Below are 18,085 nucleotides of genomic sequence, written 5' to 3' on the forward strand. Positions count from 1 at the left end.
ACCCCATCCCAGCCTGCAGAAGCCACAGCTCGTGTCCCTCTCAGCCAGCAGCAGCTCGTGGCTCCACTTCCACCCCTCCTGTCCGATTTCCAGCCACCTTAACGAGCTCCTTACGGGCTGTGATCCCACTGCCCACACGGCTGAGCCCAGTGGGGTCGGCCTGGTGGTGCTGCAGGCTCTGTGCGTGTGTGTTTGTGTGTGTTTGTGTGTGTTTGTGTGTGTTTGTGAGCGTTTGTGAGTGTTTGTGAGTGTAAACAAGCCGTGAGTCAGCGCCGGCGGCTGTGCGGGCTCCCAGCACAAACGCTGGGTGAGCCTGGAGGGAAGGGTTGGCAGCACCAGGAATGTCGGGCAGCCATGAGGGGCTGAACCGGGTCCAGCAGAGCCAGGAAAACCTCCTGGGTCATTAAAACCTCCTGGTGAGGCTGGGGAGAGGCGCTGCTGCAGGAAGCAGCACCGGCTGCTCCGCTGATCTTTGCTCCCGGAGCAAGGTGCTGTTATTGGGGTGGGACAGATGGGCTGGTGGATACTCCCAAACCAGCCACACCATGGACCCCATTGGCACTGCAATCCCAGCATCCCAGCCTGGTGGATCCCCATGCCATGGGCCTTTAAAGAGCAGAGCCACCACAGGTCACATCCTCGCTGGAGCCCAACATCTGCCACACAGCCCTTGTCAGCCAAAGAGCCTCATTGCTTGGCCCAGGCTGGCAGTTGTTAGAAAAGCATGTTTTTCACATTAAAATTTCCCTTGAAGAACAATGGTTTAAACCAAGCATAAAAAAAGGAAAGAATCCAAAAAAAAAAAAAAAAAAAGAGAAAGGAAAAATTGTTGGTGGAGCCTAAAATCAGCCCCCTGGGACCGTGAACTTCCCCTCTGCCTTGGCTGCTCCCAGGGGAAGGTGAGCCATTGGGACAGCACAGCTGGGCCAGGGATGGACCACCAAGATGCCAGCAGCCTTTCTGATCCAGGGATCAGAGCCTTGGAGGGCTGGGACCACCCTCCAGCTGCTTCCCCCGGGGTGCTGAGGACGGGGCTCAGCCTGTGCCGCTGCTCCTGGGTCACCCTGAGCTGCTGGATCACTGCCAGGCGGGATCCAGACCCACAGCCTGGAGGTGTGAGGCTCCAGGAGATGAGGTGGGGGATGTAAATCTCTCGATCTGTCTGAGCAAATTCAAAGGAGACCGATTCAAATGCGCCGTGACACGACTGGCTAGCGGGGCGGGCAGACAATCCCCGGCAGTGTCTGCAAGGAATCTCGCCCGCTTTCCTTTGAGTGGCCTCCAATTTATTAATTAAAATAGGCAATTATATATGATGTGGGGTGGAGGGGAGCAGGGAGACCAGCTGCACCAGTTCTTCTCACTTGGCAGGAATTGCTCTGGCTCCAGGAGGTGCTTGTGCTTCCCAGGGCTCAAGGCAGAGCCTGGGATGAGCCCGTGCTCAGAGCTGCCCCTGTGCCTCCAACACCTGGGCAGGGTGGGGGGTTTCAGATCCAGTCCCCAGTTTCTTTAGGAACACACAGGAGGAATCCCTTCACCCCCTGTCACTACACAAAATAACACGGCGTGGACACGCAGCTCTTCCAAGGCAAAAAGAGAATTTTTCATTTCTGACTCCAACATTTATAGATTTTTCAAAAGTGACCCTGGATTGGAGGGTGACAGTGCCACCTCTCCAACGACACTGGACAAACCAACAGTCAATCAAATTTCTCCTCCTCCTCCATAAAAGAATGTAAAACAATGAGTTATTTACAGAAAGTGTGTGAGAAAGTTTGTTACAAGAATGTAAACATCGGAAGGGTTAGAAAAAATTAAAAAATCAGGGTGACAGCCCCCTGTCTGGGACTCGTGTCCCCTCCACTGCTCAGCCCAGGTGGGATGGTGGCTCTGAGCTGCTGGAGGAGCCTCCCACCCTCAAACACTGGGATTTTCCCCTGGGACATTTTCCCCACACCCCCTTCCCAGGCAGGGTGGCCCATTTGGGAGCGGGCTGTGTCTCAGGATGACTCCATCCTACCTGGGGAGGTGTCACCTCCTCGTCAGCCCTCTCAGGTGAGGCTGCACTTTGTCTTTCTGCAGCACCGTGGGAAAAATCCTTCCCTGGGTGACTCAAATCTGCTCCTGAGCAGACCCAGCTCCCTCCGAGGCAGCAGAAGGAAGGGGGACAGGGAAACACAGAACTGCCAGGCTTGGGGTGCCCCTGAAGCATCAGGGATGGGGTGTCCATGGGGTTTTCATGCCCTTTGTGGGGAGGAATCATGGCTGGGGGCAAAGGCAGGGTATGGACCTGTCTGGGATCCTCAGCTGCCAGAAAATGGCAATTCCCTCTCCATGGTCAGCACCAGCAATGAGGGATGGGCACGGTTTGTAGTCCTAACAGGGATGCAGACACCAAGAGATGAGTGAGGGGCTTTTGGGGCACCCTCAGCCTCCAGAGGAGGGTGATCCCCTCTCCATGGTCAGCACCAGCAATGAGGGATGGGCAGGATCTGCAGTCCTGACATGGAGGGAAACCTCAAGGGGTTTTTGGGAGACTCTCAGCTGCTGGAGAAGGGTGATTCTCTCTCCATGGTCAGCACCAGCAATGAAAGATGGGCACGGTTTTTAGTCTTGACATGGATGCAGACCCCAAGAGATGAGTGAGGGGCTTTTGGGGGACCCTCAGGTGCCAGAAAAGAGCAATCCCCTCTCCATGAGCAGTACCAGAAATGAAGCAGGGGCACAGTTTGTAGTCTCGACACAGAGGGAAACCCCAAGAGATGAGTGAGGGGTTTTTGGGGCACCCTCAGCCCCCAGAAAATGGCAATCCCCTCTCCATGAGCAGCACCAGCAATGAGGCAGGGGCACAGTTTGTAGTCCTGACATGGATGCAGACCCCAAGAGATGAGTGAGGGGCTTTTGAGAGACCCTCAGGTGCCAGAGAAGGGCAATCCCCTCTCCATGAGCAGCAATGAGGGATGGGCACGGTTTTTATTCCTGACACAGATGCAGACCCCAAGAGATGAGTGAGAGGTTTTTGGGGACCCTCCCACTGCTCTGTGCCCGTTTTGCTGCCCTTATCCCCCTGTGCATCCACATCTCTGCCGTTTGAGCGCTGCCACGCTCCCCTCCCGCAGCTCCTGCGTCAGGGAATTCCAGAGGGACAAAGTCAGTGCAGCCGGATCCTTCCCCCCTCCACCATCCCACACCGTTCGATCAAGCGCTAACTTGTCCTCCGACGGTGAAACCGGGCGCTGGAGAGCCGCGGGGAGGGAAGGAGCTTCCCTTGGGCTGGGAAATGCCCCATCCGGAGCCGCGGGGCTCTGTCTGGCTCCCGTCTGGATGCGCCTCCTGAATTACAGGAGCAGCACTTTTCCTCATCACCTGTAAAGAAATAAATCGATCAGCCGCTGAACTCTGCCGATCTGCCCCAATTCTCGGCCTCCCAGCCCTCCAGAGGTGTTTGTCACCAGCGTCCAGCCCCTGTCCCCAGCTCTGCCGAGCTCTCCAGAGCTGCTCCACAAATCCCTCCCCGGCTGCTCCATCACCCGGCAAAGCTGCAGAAGGAAATGCTGGGATGAAGATGCCACCTGCTGGGAGCGGGGCTGCCTCGGAATCCCAAAAACCTCACGGCCTCGCTGCGCAGAAGCCTTCGAATCCCACAGTTCTGGCGTTCCAGTCCTGCCCCGCAGCCTCACCATCTCCCCCTCCCTAAAATATCGCAGCAGCACAGCGTGGATACCCCAAAAATCGCCCCAAAAATCGCCCCAAAAATCACCTCAAAATCACCCCCAAAATCACCCATATTACGTGGACATCCCAAAATCACCCCAAAATCACGAACATCACGAGGATACCCCCAAATCACCCCCAAATCGCCCCCAAAAATCACCCTAAAATATCACGTGGATACCCCCAAATCTCCACAAAATCGCCCCCAAAATCGCCCATATCACATGGATACCCCAAATCTCCCAAAATCACCCTGAAAATCACCCATATAACGTAGATACCTCAAAATTTCCCCAAAATTTCAAAATTTCACCCCAAAAATCACTCATATGACGTGGATATCCCAAAATCTCCCCACAATCACCTTAAAAATCACCCAATTTGTGGATACCACAAAATCTCCCAAAAAATCACCCATATCAAGTGGATACCCCAAAATCATCCCAAAACCCTGGCTCGGCAGCTCGTTTTTTCCTTTTCTCTTAAAAATTAAATTGATATTTTAAAGCTCGGGGGTTTCGGTGGGGTTGAGAGAGGGATCAGGCCGGGGGAGAAGGGGGTGCAAGAAGGATTGGGGGTTTCCCGGAATGCTGGGGGGTTCCCGGAATCGGGGATCAATTCTGCCACCTCCTTAGCCACGCCCCATCTCCTTATATGGGCAAACAACGTCCATTCATTTAATATGTAAAACCACGCCCTTGTATTAGCCACGCCCCTCAGCGCTTTTTTTTCCTCCTCCGCGTTTCCGCCACGCGCTGTCCCTTGTCCCCCCTCGGCCGCCGTCGGCGCCGCGGCGCGCGCGGGGGGCGGGGCCGGCGGGTAGGGAAGATGGCGGAGGCGTCGCCGCAGCCGGGCCGGTTCTTCTGCCACTGCTGCTCGGCCGAGATCGCCCCGCGCCTGCCCGTGAGCGGGGCACCGGGGAGGGCCGCCGGGGAGGGCCGGGAGCGCGGGCAGCGCCGGGTGGCGGCTCCGAGGGGGCGGGCACGTGGGGGCGAGGCCTGAGGGGCCCAGGGGGCCTGAGCGGCCGGGGAGGCGGGGGCTGCCCTGAGGGGCTCCGCCCGTGGCACCGGGGCTCGGGGGCGTTGAGAGGGGCTCGGGGAGTGGCCGTAGCGAGGGAACGGAGCTGCGGCGGTGAGGGGAGAGGGGCTGCGGTGGGAACGGGCCGGCCGGGCCGAGGGGCAGCGGCCGGGCGGGGGCGGCGCGGCGGGAGGGGCCCTCGGGCCCGGTCCGCCCGGATTGGAGGGCCCGAGGCGGTTCGAGCCGCCCCACGGGGAACCGGGCTGGGCCGGGAGCCCGTCCGGCAGCAGCCCCGGGGCACAGCTGTGACACCCCCAGGCCGAACAGCCTGATCGCGGCCGGTGCCCGGTGGAGCAGCGCGGGCTTGTGGGGCTTTCTCGGGGTTGTGGGGGTTTGTCGGGGTGTGAGGGTTTCTCGGTGCTCTTTCAGGAGGTTTAATGAGCACCATAAAAGCCCCGCCGTGGGGGCGGCTGGGGCGCAGGGAGGTGCACGGCAATACGTGGGTAGAAGTGCTGTGTAGGCACCTGGGCAGGTGCTTTAATCGCGCACCAAAATCCGGTGTGTGAGTGTGGAGCTTGTCCCGGTGTGGGTGGAAAAGGAGTGTGGGCTGTTAGGGAGGGTCTGGTGGATCAGTTGTTCCCCTGCTTAGCTTGCTGAGGTGTTCAATGTGATTTGGAGAGTGCTGCTGCTCTCTTTATCCTGACACTTTTCACAGCACCTTGTCCCAAAAAGTCATTGCTGGCACTGAACTTGAAACTCCCGTGAGGACAGGCAGAGCTGTCCCTGCCGGGGGTGGCTGCTTTGTGACGTGTGATTTGTCCTTTTGCCCTCTCCTTTGGGCCAGGGTGGGCCGTGCTGGAGCTCCCAGCTCGTGTGTAAGAGTGAGGGCAAACTCACCGAGCTGTGGGGCCAGGAGGTAACCCGGGAAATCAGTTCTTGATTTCTGTTCAAACAGCCCGTGCTGGGCTGTGCTCACACCTGGCTGTGTGCACTTGGCTGGGCACACCTGGCTGTGCCAGCTGGGTTTGGGGGCTCAGATCTGTGAGTTCATGAGCTCTTTTTGGGGATCCAGGTTTCCCTCGGGTTTCACTCACCATCTGCAGGCGCAGTAACCGGCGCTGCCAAAGGAGGGACTCAAACAGCCCGAGAAACAACAAACTTTGACATTTGTGCTGTTCCAGCTGCAGAGGAATGTGCTGATCCCTGTGCTGGGAGCTGCCTGTGAGCACACAGAGACACACACACTGGGGCAGGGTGCTCAGGCCACGGTCACTCACCCTCATGCCATCAGTGTCCCCATCAGTTTGTGCCACAAATGGGGTTTTAATGGGCAGGGGCTTCCTTGGCCAGGGGGTTTCATTCATGGGCTGCTCACACACGAGTCCCTGAGCTCAGACCTGGTGTCAGTGGTGCAGAGATGGTTGTTCCACAGCAGCAGTCCTGTGTGGCAGAGGCAGCAGCCAGCTCTCCCAGTCTGCTCCTGTATCTCCCTGAGCACCCAGAGCACATTCAGGGGCTCCAAGCTGTGCTCATTCCCTGGGGCTTTATCAGGGTTGGCTGTAGGGGCCAGAGGAGCGACCCCAAGGGCCTTAATCAGCCTCAACTCCTTGGGGGAATCCCTCAGTCTGGCTCAGGGCTGTGCCAGTTCCAACAGAGCAGCAAAAGGAAGTGGCAAACATTATTTTTAGAAGCTCTTAAATGCCTTCTGTGCTGAGGCTGGCTCTGCCAGCGCAGGGATTTGGGGTGGTGTGTGCCTGCCGTGGGACGGGGGATGACATTGGCTCTGGGCTGCTTCTTGAGCACTGGGAAGTGAAACAGTTCCCTTTCAAGGTCTGCAGTGTTCTGGGCTGGTTGTAGAGGATAAATTTCTCCTCACTAAGCCCAGGAATTGTGAGGAGGTGGCTGTCACAGGGGCTGCACACTCTGCCTGTCTGTCCTGGCATGCTCAGGGATGGTGACAGGTCTCTGTAGTGAGCTCTGGGTGTGGGACTGTGGGGTCCTGGCTGTCCCTGTGGGCTGTGAACCCCAGGCTATGTCAGTGACAGGCACCATTCAGCCTCCTTGAGCACCACGACCTCACCAAGTCCCTGCTGCCATTCCCACGTCCTGTCCTGCTCCCCAAACACACAGCTGGGCCAAAGTTTGTGGGTTTGTTGTGCAGGGGGCCTTGGGGGTTTCACTTTCACTTCACTGGAACTGCATCAGCTGTGTCTGTACTGGGGGTTAATCAGCATCACCCTCATCATTCTTAAGCTGAGCTCCCACAGGCTTAGGCTGAGCTCTGGGAGGAAATGTTGGGCTTTGGGGTCTCTCTGGCTCTGGGACTGTTGCATGTGCTGAGGCTGGCAGACTGCAGGACCCTCCCACCCTGTCACAGCCTGCAGCTCTGAGGTGCCACCTCCTCCTCTCACCCAGTGTGTCTTCTCCTGCAGGACTACATCTGCCCACGGTGTGAGTCTGGTTTTATTGAAGAGCTTCCTGAGGAGCCGAGGTAATGTGCTGCCCCAGGGGCTGGTGCTCCACTGAGCCCAGGTTGCTTTGCTCCCTTCCTAGTTCAAAGGCAATGTTAATGCACCGTTTCTATTGCTTCTGCCCCAGCTTTAGCTCATCTTTCCTCACTTTTGGAATACAGTGCTTTGTTGACAGAGTTTGCATCCACGGGCCAGTGTGGGCAATGCTGAGTGTCCAATGTCTCTGCTCAGGGGTGGGGCAGGAATGGTTTGATTTCAAACAAACATAAAGAAGTGGTGGGGAGGTTTTCCCTGTGCTGTGTGGTGGCTCTGACCTGATCAGGGCAGAGATAACCCCAGAGAGAGGGATCTGGGAATGGTGAGTGCACGGACACCTCGGTGTAAGTAGTGACTGTGTTGGGAATGAACAGCAAAACGTTGTGGCTGAGACTTTGGACTCTGCCCTAGAGCAGTGAGGTCTGTGTTCCTGTGCTGCTCTGCTGCCACTGGTGGTACAAGCTGCAGGAATGTCTTAAAATGTTTCAGTTGTGTTTGTGGGGCCCCAGCTGTGACTGGCAGTGCAGGGGCCAGGGGCAATGGGTGTTGCTGCCTGCTGATTGTGGTGCATGGCCTGGGGCTTCTGCACTGAGCAGGTGATGTTTTGTTTGATCACCAGCCCTGGAGCCAGAAAATCCATGCTGGCTGATCCTGACTGTTTTGGTGATTCCCTGTGACCTTGGCAGAGTCACATATTTGCTGCATCTCAGTGGTTTCAGTACCATGAACTTGGGTCTGAGCAGGAAATGTTCCTGCAGCTCTAAAAGCAGAAGTCTGACAAGAATTAGAGTTTTCCCAATATCCTCAGCTGTTTGGTTGTGTGCTGCTGCAGTAGAGAAGTTTCTTTGATTCAAGATTAGACTTCTGTGTCTTGGGGTCACAGAGATCAGCATTTGTGCCTTAAGTCTTCCTGGTGCTCTGGAGGATTAGCTGGTGTGTTTGAGATGGATTGTGGGGCAAATCCTCGCTTGACATCGTGGTTCAGGCACTTCTCTGCAGGCTCTGAGATCTAATAGAGTAGGGAGAAATGGATGAGGATGTGGGAAAATGAAAGATTCAGGGAGGGAAAATTGATCTAGGCAATCAGAAAATGAGCAGCTGAGGGAGGACCAGGTTCTGTTGAGCTGCGTCTGCCCTGGGATGAGAGGAGGGGCAGAAAAGCCTTGGAAGCAGCTGTGAGAAGATTACCAGTGCTCTTCATTCTCCACAGGAATGCTGACAATGAGACCAGCTCCTCCACATCAGCCCCTGATCAGAGCAGGCATCCTTTTGAGGTGAGCGAGTCCTTTCACTCTTCCACCACCTTCTGCTTTGCCACTGGATTGAATATTTTTCCAATAGTGCATTGTTTAAACGTTTCCCAGGTCATGACAGAACTTGGAAAGGAGGAATTAATATCCTCCACATGCTGCTCCTGAAATCTCCACATCCCATATTTTTGCTGTGTGTGTTACATAGGACCATCACTCAGCTGATTCCCACTGGGGGGGGCTCAGCAGGATTTGGGTGTGTTGCTATGCAGTAGCCTCAGCTCGGAAGCAGCAGTGACACACCAAAGAGAAAGCAGGGAACTGTGATTATTTCTGCCTTTGTGTGCAGTTCCAGTGGCTGTTCCTCACTGAGCTGCTCCCAAGGGTGCTGGTCCCAGTGTCACCCCAGGCTGTGGGCAGCTGCTGGAACACCAGCAGTGCTTGGAACTTTGATCCAAGCATCCCAGAACTTTTAGGGGCTGTGATTTGGAACTGACCTTCTCGTTTCGCTACAAACTATTTATTCTGATCACTCATATTAGAGAAAATATTAGCACACATGTATTTACTCATAGACTTTGGAACTGCTGCTGCAGGTATGTCATGTTCCAATTAGAGCTGGTCATGAAGTGCACTTGGAGCAATGTCAGAGTGAGAGCAAACAAGTTATGGGTATTTTGGTGAAGTGTGGCAGACTCCAGGGTTAGTGCTGGACTGCAGGGGCTGAACTGGAGGTGTCCAGCAGCATCTTTGTCCTGTTCTGAATTTTACCAAGCTGAGGGGAGCTGAGGGCTGTTCCTCCTGTTGTCACAGTGTTCTCTGCATTCCCTCCCTCCCTCCAGAACGTGGATCAGCACTTGTTCACCTTGCCCCCGGGCTATGGCCAGTTTGCTTTCGGCTTCTTTGACGACAGCTTTGAGTTTCCCTTCGGGTCCAACGTGCAGCAGGCAGAGGACAACCGGGACTCGGAGAACCGGCGGGAGCGCGAGCACCAGTCCCGGCACCGCTACGGCGCCCGGCAGCCCCGCGCCCGCCTGGCCACGCGCCGAGCCTCGGGCAGGCACGAGGGAGTCCCCACGCTGGAAGGGTGAGAACCACTCTGGCACCTCAGGAGGAACCCCTGTTGTTCCTCACCTTTTCTCCTGGTTTATTGGAGCAGCATCCTAAAGATCTCCGGTGCTGCTGTGGGTGACATCTGTGTGCTGCCTGAGCCTGTTGGCAGCTCCTGCTTTTGGGGTCTGTTTGGGGTGTTTTAGCTGAGTGTGGCATGGACTCTGCTTAGGAGTTTGCCCTGTAGTGGGAGAATATTCCCTGGTCATTGCCAGGTGTTTCAAAACTGTTGTACTTGAAGAGAACACCAGACAGTGTGTAAGTGGCATCTTGGGAGCCACTCGCCATTGTGTCAGGAATTGTCCTCTTATGAATCAAATATTGAAATTTTATCAGTGGCTGATCACTCCCTAAGCTGCCATTGCAGTTGCTGTAGGGTATTTTTAATTGCCCCCAACAATGTGACAGTATTCAGCTTATTCAGCCTCTCCCTCCACGCTGGGGTGCTGGGCTGGGAGCCAGCAAACTTTATTTCTTATTTCTTACACAATCCTGCTTTTCTTGTCTTTCAGAATTATCCAGCAGCTGGTCAATGGAATTATTGCACCGACCACAATTCCAAACCTAGGCCTGGGCCCTTGGTGAGTTGGAGGATGTGCTGCTCTCTCTGACAGTGTCTCCTTGGTGCTCCAGGATGAACTCACTTGCTGTCCTTGCTCCTCAGGGGAGTCCTGCACTCAAATCCGATGGACTACGCCTGGGGTGCCAACGGCCTGGATGCGATTATCACACAGGTAAAACTGGGATTCCCTGCAATCTCCATCCTCCTGTGCAGTGCTGCAGGAGGGGCAGCACCTCTGGGGGTGCAGGGAACGAGGGGCTGGGGGACTGCAATGAGAAAGGATCCACAGTGCAGGGTCCAGGTGCCCTGGCTCAGGAAACGAGTGGATTCTGTGTGCTGCTGAGCTCACCTCTCTGTTCTGCCTGCCTGGCTGGTTGTTTTTCCAGTTACTGAATCAGTTTGAAAACACTGGACCGCCGCCAGCGGACAAAGAGAAGATCCAGGCCCTCCCCACCATACAGATCACACAGGAGCACGTAGGTATGTGTCTGCTCCATGGAGTTGTGCACAGGGTGCTCACTGGAAGCTCTCTGTAATGTTTTCTTGGGACTTGAATTTTGTCTGTTTGTACCTTTGAGGCATAAAACATTTCAAAGTGGGCAGAGAGCTGAAGGGGCTCTGCTACACTCACACAAAAAAAAGAGCAGTGTAGGCTGGATGGATTTGCCCTGGGGAGATTGTGAGAAGTTCAGTGTGGACAGAGATGGAAAAGCAGAAGGGAAAGGAAGGATGAGGCATAGCCTGGGCAGGGGGAGGTGGGGTGATGGTGTGGGGACTCCAGAGCACCAAGCTTTCCTCCTGACAGGAGTGGTGTGGGGACTCCAGAGCACCAAGCTTTCCTCCTGACAGGAGTGGTGTGGGGACTGCAGAGCTCCAAGCTTTCCTCCTGACAGGAATGGTGTGGGGACTGCAGAGCTCCAAGCTTTCCTCCTGACAGAGATGGAGCCGTGGTAGGGAAGGGGAGAGGGATGATGAGTCCTGAGTCAGGAGCTTTGCACCTCGTTCTCTCCTCCTTTGCTCAGCTGGGCTTGGCTTTCCCTGTGCCATGCAGATTCCGGGTTGGAGTGCCCTGTGTGTAAGGAAGACTACACAGTTGGGGAGAACGTGCGGCAGTTACCGTGCAATCACCTGTTCCACGACGGCTGCATCGTCCCGTGGCTGGAGCAGGTGAGTGCCTGGGGCCTGCAGCACTGGGGGCTTTGTCTGCTCCTGCTCCCCTCTGTAAATATTTTCCTACCTCCATGATGAGGCCTGAGCACCTGTGGTCAGAGGATGGAGTGTCATCCCAGCCCATTCCTCGAGTGCTGCTCCCCTGTTGTGTTTCTAATCCCGTTTCCCCATTTCTTGTTTTGTTTTTTGTCTGCTCCCCAAAGCATGACACGTGTCCCGTCTGCCGGAAAAGTTTAAGCGGACAAAACACTGCCACAAACCCCCCAGGACTCACAGGGATGAACTTCTCGTCATCCTCCTCCTCCTCCTCTTCCTCCAGCTCACCAAGTAATGAAAACTCATCGAACAACTCATGAATCTTAACGCACCCTCTGTCCCCGGGGCCCTTCCACTGTTCCCCTTCCCTCCCTGGGCACCGCGAGCAGCCAAAGGGGCTTCCAGAGCAGAGCGAGGGGAGGGGACGAGGCAGGAGCAGTGCCCCCAGAATTTCCTTTTGATTTCTGAAGACACGGAGCCTCTGGGTCCTTCAGAGATGAGAAGCCTCAAGTTCTGTGATGAAAAAGGGGGGAAAAGAGCTCTGTCTGTCAATAAAAACATCCTCTTTGCGTGGACTTTACCCATTGCAGTGCGAGGCTGCTGCGCTCCCCGGCTGGGAACCCCGAGGTGCTGAGCGAGTGGTTGAATCCCGAATGGAAAGGTTGTTTGTATGGGTTTGAATTTGAGATCCCTTTCTTTTTATTTCTTTTGCTCCTCCTCCCCTTGGATACTATCTTTTCTGCTTTGGAATTGACGTCTAAAATGGAAGCATAAGGATGCTGCCTCCCCCCCCAGGATCACCAGCTGGGGAGGACCAATAGCTGTCACTGAAACAGGAACTCTCAAGTAGACCCCGGGATCCTTCCCTGTCCCATCTCAAGTCCCTTTTATTTCTCTTTATAACCTCGCCCGCTGATACTCAACACTGAAAGGGGTTTTTATAATCTTAAATTATTACTGTTGTCAATAAATGGACATTTCAGCTCTGCGAGCCATTATGCATGATTTGAGGAAAGCTACAGGGTAAGCTCTGAGGCCACCAAGCTGTCCTGCCTTCCCCAGGCAGGCTGGGCCTCTCTGAGCCCTCCTGCGTGCTGGGAGTTCCGGTGGGAGCCACTGCCAGCCTGTGGATCACTGCACAGGTAGCCAAGGATCGCAGCTGGAATCATCCTCGCCTGGTGTTTTCTATTTTTTACACCTTCTTCCCCCTTACAGTCCTGCCCCCCTCGCAGCCGGGGCAGGCTGTTCTGCTGGGCCGACACAGGACTGGGTGTGCAGCAGAACGAGGACCAGCAAATCTCATTGTGACCGAGTAATTACCAGGAAAACAACGTTTTGGAGAAAAAAAAAATGTATTGCAAAGCTACTTAAAATAGAGCTGATTAAAACAAGGAGAGAGAGAAAAATATCCAGGTATGTTTGTGACTCAGTTTCTGTGAAAGAGCTGGAGCTCGGAGAATGACAAGAATGTCACCAGAGAGGGCAGTGACTGCCTGCCATGTCCCTGCTTCCTGGGCCCTGAGGCATGAGAGGAGAAGCTCTCACCATCATCACTGGGAGCCCCTTCCCCACACAGGGACCTGAGGTGGTCAGGAGGTTTCCTGGAGGGCTGGGGGTCTGTGGTGGTACCACATTTTGGACTGCCCTGTGGCAGAGGCCAGAGCAGACAGGGGAGAACCTGGCCCTGTGGGAGAAGTGGGTGGAGGGTTTGGCAGTTTGGGGGGTTCCCTGCCTCTCCCTCAGCTTTTGGGGCTGCTGGGGAAGGTGCTGGCTCCAGCAGAGCTTGGATGTCTCTTCTAAAGCAGCATCACCCCATGACCTGGCCCCCTTCCATGAGCTTCCTGAGAAGAGATGAACCTCCTTGAGGAGGAGGGGGAAGGATGGTTTGGTATTTCTTGAGCCATTTCAGGACACAAGAAGTTGGTTTGTTGGAGAAAGTGTCCCCAGCTGTGTGCCAGGGCCAGGGGCTGGCAGGGAGCGACTTGCCTGGACTGTTTTTCTTCCTCGGCTTGGCTGGGCAGTGTGGCGGCGCCTTTCATCTCCCAGGAGGGTTTATCTCAGGACTGGTGTGTCGGGGTTAATGGCTCATCCTCTGCCAGGGGTTGAGCCAGAAGCCTGGGCTGCTGAGGTGAGTGGCAGCAAAGAAGGTCCCAGCTAAACCTGCACGTGTCCATCGGCTGACCCAACACTGAGGAAAGGCTTTGCTGTTTAGTCACCAAAACAAGAGACCTGGAAAATCCTTCCCTCTCCCACTATTTCAGCTGTGACAGGGGGATCCTGGCTCCCCCAGGTGCTTGGGGATGATTTCTGTGTGAGCAGTGTTCAGATGGGTTTCAAGTGAGCTGAGCAAAGTCTTGGGTGGGTGCATGGCAGGTGCTGCCCACCTGGCAGGGGCTCACCACAGTCAGCACGGTTAATACAGTGGCTGTTCCTTCTCAGACTCATTTGGAGCTGGTTGGGTCAGAAATGGAACGAGTTTGGTGGTTTTTGCTGGGGCCATTGCTGTCTGACGTGACAGTGACCGGGATGCTGGGCCTGGCCACAGCAGGAGTGAGGAGGTGCAGGGATGTGCCCTGGCCAGGACACTGAGGTGCAGGTGCCATTCCTGGCCATGCTGCCCTCCAGGGGAGGGGCTGCTCCTCAGCACTGTCCACTGTCCCAGCTGTGTTTTTGTTGGGGATGAGGATGCAGAGCTGGGCTGAAGGACTGACTGGCACCGGCTGTGGCCAAAGCCCTGGAGCTGTGTCTGCCTGAGGATCTGGGCTGGCTCCTGCTCCCTCCTTTGTGCCACTGAAGCACCGTGGCTGTTTTCCTGCAGGGTGGGCGGGGGTCGATGAGAAGCTGGATGTGGCAAAGGACCAGCTGGGGTCTCTGCCAGTGACAGCAGTGACACTGGTGGCTGCAGCCACAACCACACGGGAGCCAATCCCTCCCATCCCAAGCCAAGTTCACCATCAAAGCTCCAAGACCTGCTCCTGTTCCAGACCACGAACACAGCTTTAATTGCCACGGAAGCTCGGACACAGACAACCTGCTGGTACATCCCAGCCCTGCAGAGATGCCATTAGCAGATCCTGGCCCCTGCTCCAGTCGTGTTCCCCACACCAGCTCTGTGCCAGGCTGTCCTGGTTTAGGGCAAATTTGGGAACAGTGGGAGAACCACAGCCCCACACGGCTAAGCCTGGAGCATCTACCTTCCACATCCCTCTGCCGTGCGTTAAAAATAAAGCAATAAATAGCAAAAAATAGATATGTACATAAATAAAATAACTTTTTTTTTTCTTTTTCTTCCTACAGGACCGTCTGGAGCTGCCCACGGTGTTCAGCTGACGAGCATGGGGAGGAAGTGTGTGGAGAGGTGCTGCCGGCTCGTCCTGCCCCCTCTCTGTGGCCGGCCCTTGCTATTGAGCGAGAGGAACATGGGGCGGCCGCGGTGCCGCCAGCGCAGCGACGCGTAGGTGTTGTAGCCGTTCTCTTCGATGCGCTCCGTGAACTTGCAGTTGGGGCTGAACTCCTTCTGGCAGGAGAGGGAAGGGGGTGAGGGGTGGCTATGCTCAGCTGGAGCCCCTCGCACCCCAAGAGTGGGGCAGGGCAGGGCCGTGGCTCCTCCCTGATCCCCTGGGGGCAGAGGGGCTTGGTGGGTGCCGGTCAGGGCATGGGAAAGCAGGAGCCTGTTCCGAGCCTGCCCTGAGCCTGTGACTCTGGTGCAGTCCCTCCCAGGAGGCAGCGTCCGACCTACCGACCCGTAGAGCCTCCCCCGCTTGTTCATGGCTAGGTAGAAGCCGGTGTGCACCGCCCGGATGGCAACGACGCCGACACGAACCGACCGGATCTCAACGATGCCTGCGGGACAGGGAAGCGCGGCATGAGCCAGGGAGGGACAGGCGACCTTCCCTGCCCCTGCTGGCTCTGTGGCCAGTGTCCTTCTAGAAAGACGGAGTTGCTGCAGCCCAAGCTGGGAGTGGGAGGAGGAACCTCTGATCCAAGCAAGGTTTGATCTTTACTCCTCTCCTCCCCAGGGTCCAGCCGCTTCCCAGAAGCGGGAGCGATGCCAAGCACAGCCTCGTGTGTGTCCTCCCCTCACTGGCAGCTCTGCCCGTTCATCCATCCCCAGCACGGTGCCCGCGGTGCCCCGGGGCCCTGACCCGCCTCCCGCAGGGCACTGAAAGGGCCAAGTGGGCACGGGGGGGGGCAGCGACAGCGCTCATCCTGTTATTGTGGACAAAGGCACACAGCAGATCTCTGTGGGGCAGGAATAAGCCAGGACAGTGCCGTCCATGCATGCCCAGTTTCCTGGTGGCACAAACGTGGACGAGCAGCCCCATTCTCAGCACTCTGAGCCCTGAGGATGAGCCCGGGGGAAGGCTGTGAAGCCACAGCTGGGCTGGCGTGTGTGTGCCCCGACCGCCGAGCTCCGGCTCGGCCGCTAATGGGAAAGGCATGCGGTCAGACCAGCGGCTCTGGCACGGGGAAACACCCAGAGCATCATCGGGGCCTCTGGATTCCTGCACTGCCTCACGCCGGCCGGCCCCGAGCGCCGCTGCCCGCCAGGCACAGTGGGAAGGGGAGAAGGAATGTCCAGCGATGTGGGCAGGGCAGCAGGAAGGGCTGGAGCCACAGCAGGATCGGCCACTGGGCACCACTGCAGGGGTGGACAGGGTGGGAGACACACAGCGTGGGCGCTGCAGCCCCTGGGAAAGGGGTTTTCATCAATCTCCCGGTGTTGCTGGCATTCCTTGGGCATCACCTGCCTGCGGGTGGATACAGCACTGGGGCAGCGTTTGGCTCTCCTGGGATTTTCAGCCCTGCTGCCACGGGAAGCCACCGGCAGGGCACTGACAGCGAATGCCTGTGAATCCATCCCACTTGATCACTGTCTGAAGCTGCTGCTATTTATAAGGACTTGTGCTTTTCTAAAAATAACCCCCTTCTGTTCCCAGCGCTCCGGCCGGCTCTGCCGCCCTTTGTTTGCAGGTGCCTGGCCAGTACCTGGCCAGAGCCAGCTCCCAGTGCTCCCAGTCTCCCTCAGCCCCAGAGGGGTCTCCAGGAGGCTGGGGCAGATGCAGGGCTTGAGGTGGGGGAGTCCCTGGAAGATCCCCTGCCACCCTAGAGCTGCCAGTGGGGCTGGTCCAGCAGCTTCTGCGAGGGCTGTGGAGCAGAGCCCGCGCCCAGCCCAGGCGCACACAGATAAGCAGAGTGCGCCTCGTGTACAGCCCGGAGCTGCTCTGCCTGCCAGCTCCCATGGCCACACCATGGAGGGAACGTGTTGGGGTGCTTTGTGCTGGCGCTGTGCCTGGTCGGGACTCCCGACAGCCTCCGACACCACAGGAGGGTTCCCTGGGCTGGGCTTGGCTTGGCTGCCGTGTCCTGTGCTGGCTGGGAGATAGGGCAGCCCCTGCTGGAGCAGGACATGGGCTGGGGGTGCTGCAGCCCTCCTGCCCCAAACCCCAACACCCTCTTAGGGCATCTTTTCCAAGGCCCCCAAGATCCCCCTCCTTGTCCAGCTGCTGTCCTGGTGCCCCCATCCCCGTCCCAGGGGCTGGGACCCTGCACCCCAATAGGCAGCTGGGCACTCGCAGCCCTGACTCTTGCTGAAGTCACACAGTGACTGCCACGTCCTTGGGGACTCTGTCCCTCTGCCCACCCTGCTGTCTTGAGTCCCAACCTGCTCTGCTGCTCCATGGTCCCCTCTGACAGGGATGTTCTGCTGTCCCACATCGGACAGATGCCCCATTCCGGGACCAGCATCACCACAAAGCTTCCTACATCCCCCCTCCTCCTCCTCAGCCTTCTTCCCCCGCAGTGTGTTGGTGGGGGAACGATCAGATCCAATCCATGGGGAAGGCAGGGCAGGGGGGCATCGTGAACTGGCAGGACGAGATGGGACAAAGGACCCCCGAGAGACCCCCTAGGAACCCCCAGCCGCTGGGAAAGCAACGCCGGCTGCCCGGGCAGTGCCCGCCGCTGTCCGCGCCCCTCTCACGGCTCCCACAGCGCAGTGACGGGGGCAGCCGGTGCCGGTGCCGCTCCCGGAGCGCCGGGGGACAGCGGGGACCCGCCGCTCTGGCGCTCCCGGAGGACCGGGCACTGAGATTTCCCCAGAGGGAAGAGCCGCGGGCTCTCTCCGGGCAGGGCATGGAGGGTCCCGTCGTCGACCCGAGGAGCCTCCGCCGCGGCACCGGCACCGGCGGGATCGCTCTCCCGCCCGCCGTGGGCGGGGGGCGGCCCCAGATCCCGGCTCTTCCCCGTCCCGGTCCCGTCCCCACTCACTGCCCGGCCGCTCCCTCCAGCGCGTTCCCTCCACGCCGCCGCCGCCGTCGATGCGCAGGAAGAAGCGGGTGGCGGAGAAGAGCCGCCGCCAGCGCACGTCGCCCTCCAGGTGCCCGTAGCTGCGGGGAGGCCGCCGGCCGGTCCCGGTGGCACTGCCCGGCCCCGGCCCCGCCAGCACGGCCAATGCCCCGGCCAGGCAGGCGGCGATGGCGGCGGGGCCCCCGCGCCTCATGGCAGCGGGCGGCGGGCGACAGGCGGGCGACGGGCCATGGGCCATGGCCACGGCGGCGACCGGCGACCGGCCCCGACGGCGCGAGCGGCCGGGATGGGCGGCCCGGGGCGGGGCGGTGGCGGCCAAAGGGCGGGGCGGGGACCGGGGCGGTGCCTCCCATTCATAAATCGGCGCCCCGACGGCTGTCTCGGGTCACTGCCCGCGGTCACTTGCCCAC

At 57.8% G+C, this 18,085-nt stretch overlaps 2 protein-coding genes across 2 annotated transcripts; one reads left to right on the forward strand and one right to left on the reverse strand.

The window, feature by feature from the left end:
* Nucleotides 1–4,489: 4,489 nt before the first annotated feature.
* On the forward strand, nucleotides 4,490–12,766 carry RNF126 (ring finger protein 126). Its single transcript, XM_030966608.1, has 9 exons — nucleotides 4,490–4,617; nucleotides 7,164–7,222; nucleotides 8,449–8,512; nucleotides 9,331–9,575; nucleotides 10,111–10,179; nucleotides 10,263–10,332; nucleotides 10,547–10,640; nucleotides 11,212–11,327; nucleotides 11,534–12,766. The coding sequence occupies exons 1-9, from the start codon at nucleotides 4,543–4,545 to the stop codon at nucleotides 11,684–11,686; spliced, it is 945 nt and encodes a 314-aa protein (XP_030822468.1). The 5' UTR covers nucleotides 4,490–4,542; the 3' UTR covers nucleotides 11,687–12,766.
* Nucleotides 12,767–14,688: 1,922 nt separating this feature from the next.
* Nucleotides 14,689–17,913, reverse strand: FGF22 (fibroblast growth factor 22). Its single transcript, XM_030966961.1, has 3 exons — nucleotides 17,637–17,913; nucleotides 15,106–15,209; nucleotides 14,689–14,883 (listed from the first exon to the last, which is right to left on the reverse strand). The coding sequence occupies exons 1-3, from the start codon at nucleotides 17,911–17,913 to the stop codon at nucleotides 14,689–14,691; spliced, it is 576 nt and encodes a 191-aa protein (XP_030822821.1).
* Between the last annotated feature and the right edge of the window lie 172 nt (nucleotides 17,914–18,085).

The sequence above is a fragment of the Camarhynchus parvulus genome, chromosome 28 (genome assembly GCF_901933205.1).
Source record: "Camarhynchus parvulus chromosome 28, STF_HiC, whole genome shotgun sequence".
NCBI lineage: Eukaryota > Metazoa > Chordata > Aves > Passeriformes > Thraupidae > Camarhynchus > Camarhynchus parvulus.

Excerpts from the sequence above, each read along its gene's own strand:
- RNF126 (XM_030966608.1), top strand. The coding sequence starts at position 4,543 with ATGGCGGAGGCGTCGCCGCAGCCGGGCCGGTTCTTCTGCCACTGCTGC. Across the intron at positions 4,618-7,163 it reads AGATCGCCCCGCGCCTGCCC|GACTACATCTGCCCACGGTG; the intron begins GTGAGCGGGGCA and ends CTTCTCCTGCAG. Across the intron at positions 10,641-11,211 it reads GATCACACAGGAGCACGTAG|ATTCCGGGTTGGAGTGCCCT; the intron begins GTATGTGTCTGC and ends TGTGCCATGCAG.
- FGF22 (XM_030966961.1), bottom strand. The coding sequence starts at position 17,913 with ATGGCCCATGGCCCGTCGCCCGCCTGTCGCCCGCCGCCCGCTGCCATG. Across the intron at positions 15,210-17,636 it reads CTGGAGGGAGCGGCCGGGCA|GCATCGTTGAGATCCGGTCG; the intron begins GTGAGTGGGGAC and ends CCTGTCCCGCAG. Across the intron at positions 14,884-15,105 it reads GGGGGAGGCTCTACGGGTCG|AAGGAGTTCAGCCCCAACTG; the intron begins GTAGGTCGGACG and ends CTCTCCTGCCAG.